We start from the raw sequence: 13,809 nt of genomic DNA, 5'->3' as shown, positions 1-13,809 counted from the left end.
GTATCAGCTGATGCCAACTGGTGTTTTGTTTTGTTTTGCAAAACAGCTGGAAATGTGTGCACACTTCATGTATGTGATGCCTTCTCCTTCTGAGAAGTGCAGGTGCTCCTAAGTGCCACTTCCAAGACTCCTCTTAGTCCTTAGGCCTGAAACTGTCACTAGATTGTTCGGGACCACGGCACTAAAATCAGTTTCCGTCAATGAATCTGAACCTTTAATTGGCAATCTGTGAACGCCAGGAAGCTGCTTTGCGAAGAGAACCTGAAAAATGCTCGCCAATAAGAAACCATAGCTCTTCTGTTAAGAGAAATATCATAGCTGCATTAAGAATGTAAAGGTCCACACATTATTGTAACTTTGACTTCTGAGACTCCTGTTTTTAAAAAGCACCTAAACAGCAAGTCTAGAAGGTCCCTGCCAACTCTAAGCTATCCAAAGAGGCCCCCCCTCATTTTTAAAGAAGTTGGTTCTAAGTGAGATTTTAAACTCCAGTCTTTCCACCGGATTTACCCTAACAACCACATTGAATTTTTCCTTTTTTTTTTTTCCTTTGAAAAAACAGTTGATGTCTAATATTGATGTTTTCCACTTGGAGCTTTCTAAATAAAATCATAAATGACTCCGTGGTCCGAGGTCACTCTGGACTATAGGCCCAGGCAAGCTTTTAGTCTCTTGTTGAACGATAGAAATTCCCAAGTGATTTGGAAGGCACATTCTAAATGGGTGGAGAAAGCCCTGCTCCTTGCAGAAAACTAGGAAACCTGGTGCTCCAGAACTCAATGGCCAGTTTTGTTTTTTTTTTTAAAGATTTTATTTATTTGACAGAGAGAGATCACCAGCAGGCAGAGAGGCAGGCAGAGAGAGAGAGGAGGAAGCAGGCTCCCCGCTGAGCAGAGAGCCCAATGCGGGGCCCGATCCCAGGACCCCGAGATCAAGACCTGAGCCGAAGGCAGCGGCCCAACCCACTGAGCCACCCAGGAGCCCCCAATGGCCAGTTTTAACCAGTCTTCCCACTCTGAGGTTCTCTCCAAGGGGCCTGACACTGGTCAGCTCTGAAAGAATATTTACTCAAATGTATTCACTTGATTAGATTCGATTTCAACTGTGAGTTGAGTTCTGAGTTTGGGTCATGGCTCGTTCAGCAGTGTGTTCCTGCTAAAATCCTCCAAACTGATGCTTAGACTTTAAATCTGGCTCGGGCCCCCGGCTATCTTCCTAATCAAGCTGTTTCCCGTGCTGCCGCAAAGAGCACACTGATCCCACGCCCTTTTCTCCAGGCTGAATGGATAAAGACCGTGATACGGCCTTCTGCTCTTTTATTGGGTATTTACTTGTGGTGACCACAGAACACAGGCTTGGCTCTAGTGTCTCTAGCTTAGGCTTGACAGCAACCCCCAGTGCACACCTGGGCAAACAAAGGTAGGCATGCCTCTGACGGGCTGCCCTCTCCTCTGCCTGCCCCACCTCCACGCTCAAGACCCATTGTTCCTTAGAAATTTGGTGTGTGCTTTGCCTTTGCGCTGTGTGTTAATTTCTTGTTGTTTACCAGTGATGATTTACCTATCTCCACAACTGTTTTTACTCTACTTTTGCAAGCGGAGATTGGGGATTATGACCCAGGGAAACACCCTGAAGGCTATAGCTCCAAGTTCCAGTTTTTCCCAAAACATTCAGAGAAGCTGGAAAGGAAGATTGCCGAGATTCACAAGACAGAACTCAGGTAGGTGACACTTATTCAGGCTTAGGACACAGTGTCCTGACACAAAGACACAAAGCCTGGACACACAAGTCCTGTGTTGCAGCCTCCACGCCCACATACCCAGTCCTCCTGACTCTGGGATGTGCCGTTTTCAGTATTCCACTGACAGCACGAGCCCAAGCCCTGTAGTGCAGGCTGAGGCTTGAGGGCAACACTGTCATTATAGTACAAGGAAAGCAGAGCAGGATTGGCCTCTGAAAGGGATCTGCTTCACCAAGATAAATGAAGAGAGAGAGGGAAGAAGCATGGGCTAGGGAAAAGGAAAAGAAAAACACAGAAAACAGATGAGAGGAGGCATGCGAAAATGGGCAAGCCTCTACCTTCAGTCTGTGGCAGCATGACAGATGGCTTCTGGGTCAGTGGATGGTACGGCACAGGGCTGGCCTGGTTGATATATGCTAGGGGTACCCTGAGAGCATGCGGTTCAGGGGCTATGTCTTCAGTATTGCCTCACTCAACCCACAGCCCTACACAGAAGATTCTTAGTTTGCCCAGAATATGCCAAATTCCATTAAATAGTATTAATGTATTTCATCCATATATATAGGATTTTCTGCAAAGATTGATTTAAAACACCACCACCACCACCACAATAGAGCCTGGGTGGCTCAGTAGGTTAAGTGTTCCACTCTTGATCTGAGCTCAGGTCATGACCTCAGGGTCATGAGATCAAGCCCCATGTTGGGCTCCACCTGCAGCAGGGGAGTCTGCTTCTCTCCCTCTCCCCTTCTGCCCCTCCCCCCTCACACGTGCACTCTCTCTAAAATAAATAAATCTTTAAAAAAATAAAAACTATAAAAAAAGTTTTAAGATTTTATTTATTTGACAGAGAGAGAGTGAGTGTGCACAACAGGGGGAATGATAGGCAGTGGGAGAGGGAGAAGCAGGCTCCCCACTGAGCAAGGAGCCCGATGTGGGACTTGATCCCAGGACCCCAGGATCATGACCTGAGCCAAAAGCAGTTGCCCAACCAACTGAGCCACCCAAGGTGCCCTAATTTTTTTTTTTTTTAAACCAGTATTGTGTAAGCACTCCACTTTGTGTGGTATGCTGGAGCACATATACCCCAAACTGATAAAACTATGGAGAAAAAGGCTATATACAATGCACTGCTGTAAAATAAAACATGCCATCATATTAGTATGTTACAATTTTTTTAAAAATTTTATTGAATGTTTGCTTAACCACCTTCCTGGGGCAGGTTAATGCCCAAGGGCGGGGGGAGATATTTTTATTTTATTTATTTATTTTATTTTTTTAAATTTATTTGTCAGAGAGAGAGAGAGAGAGCAAGCACAGGCAGACAGAGTGGCAGGCAGAGGCAGAGGGAGAAGCAGGCTCCCTGCCGAGCAAGGAGCCTGATGTGGGACTCGATCCCAGGACACTGGGATCATGACCTGAGCTGAAGGCAGCTGCTTAACCAACTGAGCCACCCAGGCGTCCCATATTTTTAATGTTAATATTAAGCTTCAACTTAATATTGCATTGGCTCCCACTCTCCCAGGAGAATGGAGACACCTTTCAGAGGTGGAATCCTAGCGACTCCTCATAACTGTCCAAGGGCTGGTGTGGTCTTTCTTGAGCAGGCCGGCTCCTCCCATCACTCTGTTAGGGAAATAGCGGCCCCTTGTGGTAAAGGTCGGAATACACATGGACCTTTCATGGTTCATTCAAAGCAGAGATCAGGGATGTGCTAGGACAGCCAGAGGCACTGACAGGAGGGTTTTTGATGTCAGAGCAGTGGGGACAGTCATCCAGAAACCTAGTAGGTGACAGGGAAATGATGGCCACTTTGAGGGCCCTGGAGGCTTGGGCCAACTCCTGGAATGAATGAAGCCCACAAGACCCCCCAGCTTCCAGAATGGGAATGAGGAAGCTCCCTGGACGGGGCAGTGGTGCTCAGCTGCCTCTGGAGTCCAGCCTTTTGCCTGCCACACAGACATTTCCCAAACACCTTCTTCATGCCACAGGTCTGCTGGTGTAGAAATCTGCAGTCAACATAATGCCTGCTTGCGCAGGTTGGCCTCATCTTCCTTATTAAAAATGTGTCTATTTCCTTCCTCCAGCTCTAACCTGAGTTCCTGGAGGGCCCAGACTGTGCACTTTATTTCTTGGTAGATTTTACAGCAAGCAGCATGGAGGCTGGCACAGAAATGTGCTGATTGATATCTCTCCAAAGGGACACTAGCAGGAATCTGGCCTGCTTCTGCCTGCTCTGCCTTGTCTTCCTACACACCATATGACTTGGGACAAATAATGACCTTAGAAATCAGCAACTTCCAGTCCTGCCCACCAGCCATCAGAGTTGTTGACTTGACAAATCTGCCCTTCCTTGCAGTGAAACTGACCCAACGTCCATAGGAGTATGTCTGCTTCACAAGGGCTCTGGACCCTGATGGCACCGAGGGGACACTGCCACTGGTTCTATGTGGGGCTCAGGAAAGCACCAGATTCCAGGCATCTCTGAAGGGAATGATGCCAAAGGCCCTCTCCTCAGATGGCTTGGCACTAGGGTGCTTTCTTCCTTTTCCTGATTGTTTCCTTTTCATAGTCATCACCCTGTGGACAAACAGAGCTACTGTGGCGTCTGGGGAGCTCAGCATTGTCTCCTGCTGTCTCTTCACCCTCCATTCCCATGTTCCCTTTTGGTAAAGGAAAAGGGGTGGCAGCAACAGCAAGATATAGAGGCCCTTCCTATGTATTTCAGTCGAGATCAGATCACAGACAAGATACCCATGGCCTGCAGGCAGGCTACAAGTGTGTTTTGTTTGCTTCCATAGTACTTGAAATTGTTGTGAAATAGCACATAAAAAATCAGTATCTCTGACTTCCCTTCTAAAAGCAGTGCTTTTAACCTCTAGTAGCGCTGGGCCTTGCATCCCCACAGGACTAGTCTTGGAGCTCAGGAGCAGCTGCCCTCATTCAATGAGGTAGCCCTCTCCAGTCTGCCGTAGTCTCCCCACCACTCCCTCCTGTCTGCACTCGGCCCACGGCATTCATTATGTAGTCAGCCTCGGTCTGAAGACATCTGAGTTTTTTTACCCTAGACAGGAGTCTCGGAAGTTGGTCCTGAACAGGGCAGGGAGCACACTCTATGAAAAACTGGAGTGTAAGACTTACCCTGAAATAAATAAATGAATGAATGAATGAATGAATATATATATATATATATATATATATATATATATACTTTTTAAAGAAAAAAAGCCTGAGTGAGCTCAGTAGGTAGGCGCAGAGGCCAAGAATCTTTCAGGCAGACTCCTCGCTGAGCACAGAGCCCAACACTAGGGCTTGATCTCACAAGCTCATGACCTGAGCTGAAATCAAGAGTCAGACACTTAACTGACGGAGCCAGCCCCTGAAAGCTTCTTCATGGGGAGTTTACCTCAGGGGAGTCTGTGAGAACAGGAAACCCTGAAATCATCTCATTTTCTTTATTCCAGTGGTCAAACACCAGCAACATCAGAGCTGAACTTTTTAAGAAAAGCACAGACATTGGAGACCTATGGAGTGGACCCTCACCCATGTAAGGTAAGACCCCCATAGTCGGGAGACTGCACTGACCTTGCCTTCTCCAAAGGCTGACAGGCAGGGAAGGAGCATGTGCCTACGCCTTCCACCTTCAGTATGTGGTTAGCCGGTTCTTTCAGTGACAGAGGCCAGAGAAAAACCTTCTGGCTTCCACGCTGCATAATTTTGTGGTGGCACATCAACCTCAGAGTGTCCAAGGCCAAGTCAATCTAAATAACAAACCCAAAGCCGGGGCCCCACTGTGGCAGCAGTAGGTTATTTTGTGGAAACCAAGCCAGGAATGGGAAAGGCCCCCCACAGGGAACGATCAGAGGCCGCCCCAGGACCGCCCACCCTTCCCTGACCTGTAATCTCTTTTCTTTCCAAGAGCGGGTTTTATTGACTGCTGCAGCGTTAAGCCACTGCGAGGAACTGCCTCGGAGTCGCATTTAATTCCATTATGCGCTGGGGAGGGTGAGACGGGGAACCAGCCCAGGAGGCTCTGCCCAGAGGAAACCTCTGTAATTGCTAGCGTGTGTCTGGCATTTTGGAGAAGAGCTCAAGCAGCCACAGTCAATGTGGACAGCAGTGGAGACACACGGCTTCTTCCCCTCTCTCTGCAGCTGTTTCCCTCCACTTCACCTCCACATCTCAGTTGCTTTCACACTCCTGGTCTCTGCCTCAGTTTCTCCAGCTTTTGCCTCTCTCTTTCTAATACTGGAAACCAGTACTGCCAGTAAAGCTGATTCTCAATTTGAACTGAGGGAGCCAGTATCATATGGGAACGAGAGGACACTGACCTTTTTTCTTCCTAATGAGGGGACACCGTAAGTTTCCAACAAAAATTAAAAGAACTCGGTGGCACAGTTAAGTGATCAACTCTTGATTTCGGCTCAGGTTGTGATCTCAGGGTCATGGGATTGAGCCCCGTCTCAGGCTCCATGCTCAGCAAGGAGTCTGTTGAGGTTCTCTCCCTCTCTCTCTGCCCCCTCCTCAAATAAATTAGTAAATCTTTAAAAAAAAAAAAAAAAACAGTAGAAAGCAAGGAACATGGTAATGTAGGGGCAGAGTTGCATTTCCCGTGGCTTCTTGGTGAGGTGATAGTTATTTCTTCTTACATAGAATTTGATGCTGAAACTTCAAATATGAACTTTGAGAACATTCTGGCACTCAGCAACCCTGGTCACCTTTCCCACCCCACACAGTTCCCTATCCACCAGCACAACCCACTGCCAGATAACCCTTGCGTTCCTGGGAGCCAGTGCTGTCAGAAAATATATTCATTCCTGTTAGTATTAAAAAAACAACAAAAAAAAAAACTGATGTACGGTTATTTACAAATGAACTAGCAAATGCCCTTGCATGACAAGACAGATCCAACCATGAATTGCTCAGATACTATCCACAGGGAGACTGCATAGGACTGAAAAGAGCTTCAGAGTCAGCTGGCCTATCTTCAGCTCTGATCTCCGGCTTTCTGAGGCCTTTGTAGGCCTGAGTCTTGCTTTCCTCATCTGTGTGAAAGTACACAGAAGGTACTCAGTGACTGTACTCCACGAACTGCTGAGTCACTTCAGGACCTTAAAAGACACAGCTGCCTAGAGATAGCGATCTTCATCCTAAGGTGCCGGGTCACCTCCAAGACAGATGGTGGACAGTGAACCTGAGCACAACCGAGTGGAGGTGGGTAAGGATTCTCCGCTGTTGCCTGTGTGGGTCTGGAAGCTACAGGGGCAGCCAGCCTGGTGTCTAGCCCAGATCCACATGAACCTGAGGCTGGAAGGCTCCTGGCCCAGACCCATCCTTGATGAGTTTGTCCTTATTGGACACAGAGGCTGAAGAGGCTGCAGAAAGGAACCCCCTATTCGTATCAGGCACTGTGTGAGGCCCAGTACCTCATTTCATCAACTCCTAGAAGGAAGGAGAGAAGACAAATTTGTGGCATGCATTCTATGGCAGCAGGCCCACTGGAATCCTTTTGCATTATTTTCTCATTTAATCCTCATGCCAGCCTTGAGAAGTGGATTTTACTCTTCCAGTTTTATAGGTAAGAAGATTAAAGTTCTGGGAGGCCACAGTTTACAAGGCCCTGAGTAGTAGACCAAGAATTTGAACTCAAGCCACTCCCCATTGCTATGTATCTGTACGGAACAGAATCCCCCAGGAGACTCCCTCTAGGGGAAGGTGGGAGCAGTCATCTTACTGTTCTTCCAGTCCCTTGTTCCCAGGCCCTGTACTTCTTACTCCCCCAGAGTCAGGGCGCTGCTGCGGACCCCACATATGGCCCCTCAGCTCATCTCATCGGGCTCCAGATCGTGGTTTCCTCGGCCCTCCTGAGCAAGGACAGTTCAGGAGCATTTACTCTTGTCATTAAGTAGGGTTACTTTGGTGATATGCTCCCAAGCACTCGCCTTAATGTTGCTACAAGGAGAGCTGAAATAAGCTGGAGCACTCGGTGTAATAAATACCGATGATTTCTATTAACAGAGAGGCAATTACTGGGCCCGGGGAATCTGGGGCATGCAGCCCTAGGGAGGACAGAAGAAGAGGAATCGTTTTGATAATTAAATGAGAGCAGAACAACACTTCAGCGGAGCTCCGTTCTCCTGGACTGATTAAGAAGCTGCTGTTGTTCTTGTCCACACTGATGGTTTCTCTCTGCCCAGAGTGTCCTTGTCTGGCCCTGGGACGAGGAAGAGATCCTACCAACTCTGGGTGGGACAGCCAGAGGGCTCCGGCAGCTGGCTGTGTTACAAGAACACCCAGGCTCTGAACTTGCACAAGCTCTCCTGAGCTCTCGGCATCACCCCTCAGCCCCCATCTCCAAAGCCTACGGCTGCTGGAAGCGAACCACTGGCAGCCCAGTGCTGCATCTACTTCCCAACTCTGACACCTCTGCAACCTCAGGAGCTACCATCTTGTTCCTTCCAGGGGGCCCTGGGACTGGTTGTTGGTCCTGCATCTCCCGGAGGCCCAGACTGTGGCCTCTTGCCCTGCTGAGGTTTATGGAGTGGTCAGACCCATCACAGGTACCCATCCTGTACCCAGCCCTATGATGAGTCATGAAAGTGCCATTTATTGAGAGCTTGCACATGCCAGGCACTTACATACACTATCTCATTTAATCTTTAGAACACTGCCAAGAACATGTTCTTGTCCTCATTTTGAGATAAGAACACCGAGCCTGGGTGCACAGGTGACTCAGGCGGTTAAGCGTCTGCCTTTGAATCAGGTCATGATCCCAGGTTTCTTCACCAGCTTAGCAAGGAGTCTGCTTCTCCCTCTACCTACTCCCCTGCTTATGATCTCTCTCTCAAGCTCTCTCTCAAATAAGTAAAATCTAAAAAACACTGAGCCTCTGAGAGACCAACTAACATGTCCAGAGTTACTGGTAAGGAACTCAAACCCGGTCTTGCCTGGGTCTCAATTCTGTACGTTTTCAGTTACCATTTCTAGTCTTTCTTCTGGGGAGATGGCATTTATTTAGGAACAAAGGAGACTCACTATGAATTCTGATAGAGAGAACTGATAGCACCACTGAAATCAGAAAAATTTAATGTAAGTTCACTAAGTGGCTTTATGTCTGTTCTATATAGGAGAAAACTGATTTCAGAAGATCTAGGTTAGAGAAACATACAAATAAAATTGTCATTCCTCTGACCTTTCATAATCAGCCACCTATGCTCCTTTCTAAATAAACCCCCTTCCCCATCTTGACAAGTTGCCCCTGACCTCAGAGAAACAGAACAAGGATCAGCAATTAAAAAAAAAAAAAGAAGGATCAGTGATGACTGGCCCTCATCCCCAGGTGGGCCCCTCCGGGCTGCACTGTGGGGAGAGTGGTAGGTTTACTGCTGAGATGAAGAACTTGACTAAAGCCACTTAGATGGCAAGTATGTGCCAAGATTTCAATTTCTGATCTTTAATGGGGTGATGCCAAGGCTCTTACAGGGTTGCCTCCTAACTTCCACTCTACTTTCTTGTGACCATATTTAAGTATATCGAAACTGGGTGATTTTCGTGATTGACTTAATCTAAAGGTTCCTAGCTATGAGCTTTCAGGGATGGGCATAAACATGTGGAAGAGCATGTGTAATCTTCCCTAAGGTCTTTTTTTTTTTTTAAAGATGTATTTATTTTAGATAGAGCATGCATGTGAGCAGAGGAAGGGCCAGAGGCAGAGGGAGAGAGAATCCCAAGCAGACTCCCCACCGGGCACTGGGCCTGACGCAGGGCCCAATCTCCATGACCCTGAGGTCATGACCTAAGCCGAAATCAAGAGTCGGATGCTTAACCAACTGAGCCACCCAAGCACCCCTTCCCTAAGGTTTTTGAAAACAGGTTTCATTCACCCATACCGAATTAGTTGAAGTCCTGCTCCAGAGAGGGGAGTGGTTACCTTGAAAGAATACCCAGGTTCTGACTCTGGCATACCCAGGATGTCCTCTGGGGCGGCAGCAGACAGAAGTGTACTTCATTGTATCCAGAGGTGGAACCCGTGGGGATTGGGCAATGGTGGCCAGACGTCCCTACTTCTCAGAACCAGTGTGGTGATTTCCAAAAATCTTTTTCTAGGCAGAGTGATCATCTTAAGGTGGACCTTTGATGATGTCAAACTGATGCAGTCGAGTTTGATGGTGGTTTCTACATGAACATATGAAGTACTCTGTGCAAATCCAGCCCCCTCCAAGGAAAAACATGATTGGCCATGTCTTGGCAATAAATCATTTAGGCCATCACCCTAAAATCACATAGAAGTAGTATTTCTTTAAGTATATCTTATGGTCCTCATTTGACGAATGAAGAAACTGAGGTTCAGAGAAGTTAAGTAAGTCACAGAGCAAATAAGAAGCAGGATTACCATCCTAAACCAAGAATGAGCTCTTTCCACAAGGATGAAGAATGGAAAACAGATCTTGTACCTCACAACTATAGAAGTGAACTAAATACTTTAGACCATTATCTGATGCAGAGTGGGGTTAGTAATATATGCCGTGTGGCCCCTAAGACTTGAGTTTTTTATTCCACCTCTCAGATCCATTAATGCTCAGTCTTGTGGGTACTGATCTCATCAGGATGGGAAGGGGACGGAAAGGAAAGACCACCTTCGGCTTAACAGAATGGAAGATCCGAGGAACAGGTTACCACTTTCCGTATCACTTCTCTCCTCATCCTCATTTCTTTCTCTTTTTGTCATATAACTTGTCCTTTTGCACACAAATCCCAAGGGCAGGCTCACATGTTAGATGGAAGAAACCGGGAAGGTTCTGGAGAAGGTGTCAGCATGGCTGCCTGTTAGGTTTTTTGGTGGTGCAGATGTGAGGCTTCTCGCTGTCATTATAAGTCCTGCTCCTCACGTGCAAGAGACAAGGGGCAAACATTCCAGCTGCCCTCACCCCTGTGGACTCCCAGGTGCCGGGCTTTGCAGGAGCCTTCATCCACAACTGTTGCATTGGAAACAGTTTGGAGAAAGTATCTCTTGTGTGACGGACTGGACTGGGATTGCTCAAGGTGCTACTATTCCTTACTCGAATGATGTGGCATCTAATTGGGGTTTATTCCCAGTTTGCTTCCTGTTCTAAATCAGTCAGTCTAGTCTGGTCCGGAGAGGCTGTTCCCCTTAACCCAAGCACCTGCCTTCACCCAGAGGCCAGCCCTGAGGTGTCTGGACAGTGCAGATCACAGTGCCAGCAGACAGCCCAGCCAGTGCTGCCCAGCTTGTGGGAGGACCTGCTCTTCTCTGTGCTGTGGCCAGAGGCACCTGTCACCGGAACGACTCTCACAGACCTCTGTCACAGCCTCTGTCTCCTTCCCCTTTTGCCCACTTCACTTTGAGCCCAAATCCCCCTTCTCCACGGGACCCTAACAATGACTGACTTCTCCCTTTCTACCCCAACTTCCCACACCCTCATTTCCTAACTAGCAATATTTAAATCTGTCAACATCAGGAAAAATAGTAAACACTACAGTTTTTATTTTATTTTAGATTTTATTTATTTATTTGACAGAGACACAGCGAGAGAAGGAACACAAGCAGAGGGAGTGGGGGAAGGAGAAGCAGGGAACCCCATGTGGGGCTCAATCCCAGGACCCTGGGATCATGACCTAAGCCGAAGGCAGACGCTTAACAACTGAGCCACACAGGTGCCCCAAACACCGGCTTTTTTTTTTTAAAAAGTATTTTGTATTAAGCTCAATAGACTCATACTAACACAACCACTAGCATGTCCTGGGAGTCTGCTAAGCACAACCTGAGAGGTACATAGTATTATCAACCCTAATTTTGCAACAAGGAGTCTGAAACACAGAGAAAGCATGGGACCTAGCTGAGGTCACACGGACAGTGAGTGGTAGAGTCAGAGCATGGGCCTGAGTGGTCCCCATGGGGCCCATGACACTATGGTCACAGTGCAGGCACTCTTTTGTCCTGCTGTTCCCCACGGAGGTCAGTGGTGCAAAAAACAGACAGAAGCCCTTCCCTGACTCCCTGCCCACTCCGCTGCTCCCCTTCCCTACTCTTTACCCATAATTTCTAGCCACCCACAATCTTCTGCTGACTGACCCTTCCTTTCCATCCTTCTACCTATTCTTTCTAGGCCTTCCTCTCAGAACACTGTAAGATGCCTTCCCCTCTTGTTTTTGTTCATTTGTACTCCCCCTGGTCCCTCTGGCCCACCTCACTGTCTTACACATTCATCAGATAAACATTTCCTACAGGCCTGTTCTGTGAGTACAAATAAGGTAAGGTTTCCACCCTCAAGTCACTTTCTGAATGTGCAGTTTCTGGACTTCCTTGGGTCCTGCCTGCACTGTGAGCAGAAGGCCTCCCAGTGCCCACCCTCCATCCAAAGCAGGCTGCCCTCCCTCACCCATGTCTGCCAGGCATTCTCCTCACTCCCAGAGGCCAGGCTGCTAGGTTAGCACTGGTGCCGCTGCCAGGGACCATGCCTTTGTGCGGCGCCGGCGCTCAGGTATTAATAACCACCACTAAGCACTGATGACAGGCAGGAGGAAAATCAGCCCCATGGCTTCACAGTATCTCCATTTAGGTTATTTTTAAACAGCTTTTTGCTACTGCCCCTGGGTTGAAGGACACAATGTTTGTGGCCAAGTGTCAGAATCACGAAAGACCCTAAGGAAAGGACAATAAAAGCAATAGATTAATTGGAATTGTTTGCAAAACATATAGTTCATTCGCTAGGCCCAGAGGCTCACACCTGTGACCCTGACTCTAAGAGATAGTTTTAAGACAAAACTGCATTTTTTCCTTGAGGCAAGGCTCACAAGGCCCAGCAGTGGCCCCACTGTTCTTATTCTTAGACCTAATCAGGCTGAAGATGTGTGCCAAGGAGGCAAACCCTGCAAGTGGAAGAGACTAGAAGAGCCTGACAGCCAGAGCCCCCACTTGAATGCCTCACACCAGATGCCTGACCCTGACCCCACAGCACCATGTGAGCTACGGCTCAGACAATGGGCTACATGTACATTTGACCAGCATCCTGGGATAATTTTCTGGCCACTTGCACACACCCCCTAAGAGAACAGTCTTTCACCTGAGGCCTCTATGAGAGCACAATCGGTCAACCTACTTTCTGTGCTCTACCCCAGCCTGGCTCTCAGGGAGGTCATTTTCCCACGAGAGGGAGCCATGACCTACAGCTTCTGCTGTACCCACTCCTGGGTTTTCTCAGCAGAACCTCAAGCCTGGTATTGACAAACTAATAGTGACCAGTGGCCAGGAGGCCTCTTTGATGGTTCAGGCACCGTAAGACTGATGGTGGCTATTCCACTTAGCTGGTTGCTTCTTACATTTTCTGCAGCTACGGTGTGTAGGGCCATTATAATAATAACTGCCATTCACTCTCTTTCTCTCTGGTAACAGCTTTTTTGAGGTATAGTTCACATATCATAAAATTCATACTTTTAAAGTGTGAAATTCAGTAGTCTTAGTAACAGAGTTCTGCATCTATTAGCTGTCACTCCCCATCTCCCCTTCCCCACAGCCCTGGCAACCAGTAATCTTTCGTCTCTATGGATTTACCTATTCTGGACATTCCATACACATGGAATCATACAACGTGTGATCTTCTGTAACTGGCTTCTTTCACTTAGCATAATGGTTTCGAGGTTCATCCATGTGATAGCATGTGTCACTGCTCATGCCTTTTTACTGCTGAGTAACAGCCCACTGTACGGATGTACCGCACTGTGTTTATTTGTCAGCTGATGCACATTTGGATTATTCCCACTTTTTGGCTGTTACGAATAATCCTGCTATGAACTTCATGTACAAGTTTCTATGTGAACACGTGCTTTCTGTTTTCTTGGGTACCTAGAAATGCAATGCTGGGTCATGTAATAACTATATTTAACAACTTGAAGAACTTCCAAACTGCTTCCTGAAGTGACCCACCAGCAGTGTGGGAGGGTGTGCCATTTTCTCTGGATGTTCACAACAGCCTTCTAAGATTGGTTACAACTTACAGCTAAGGGCCCTGGGGCTTGGGGAAGGTAAATAGCTTGCCTGTTACCTCCAAATG

At 47.6% G+C, this 13,809-nt stretch overlaps 1 protein-coding gene across 5 annotated transcripts in view; it reads left to right on the top strand.

Annotated features, from left to right (window-relative positions):
* The window catches only part of LOC111140656 (FERM domain containing 5), a 314,748-nt gene that overhangs the window by 282,693 nt on the left and 18,246 nt on the right, over nucleotides 1-13,809 (top strand). For all 5 annotated transcript variants that reach the window (XM_022492856.1, XM_022492857.1, XM_022492855.1 and 2 more), the window contains 2 exons: nucleotides 1,597-1,720; nucleotides 5,203-5,290. In XM_022492856.1, the coding sequence (XP_022348564.1) occupies nucleotides 1,597-1,720; nucleotides 5,203-5,290 (212 nt within the window). The remainder of the gene's footprint in view (nucleotides 1-1,596; nucleotides 1,721-5,202; nucleotides 5,291-13,809) is intronic.

The sequence above is a fragment of the Enhydra lutris genome, unplaced genomic scaffold (genome assembly GCF_002288905.1).
Source record: "Enhydra lutris kenyoni isolate GAN:26980312 unplaced genomic scaffold, ASM228890v2 scaffoldscaffold4, whole genome shotgun sequence".
Lineage (NCBI taxonomy): Eukaryota > Metazoa > Chordata > Mammalia > Carnivora > Mustelidae > Enhydra > Enhydra lutris.
Note: the sequence above shows the minus strand (reverse complement) of the source record. Positions and strands in the feature narration are given on the sequence as shown.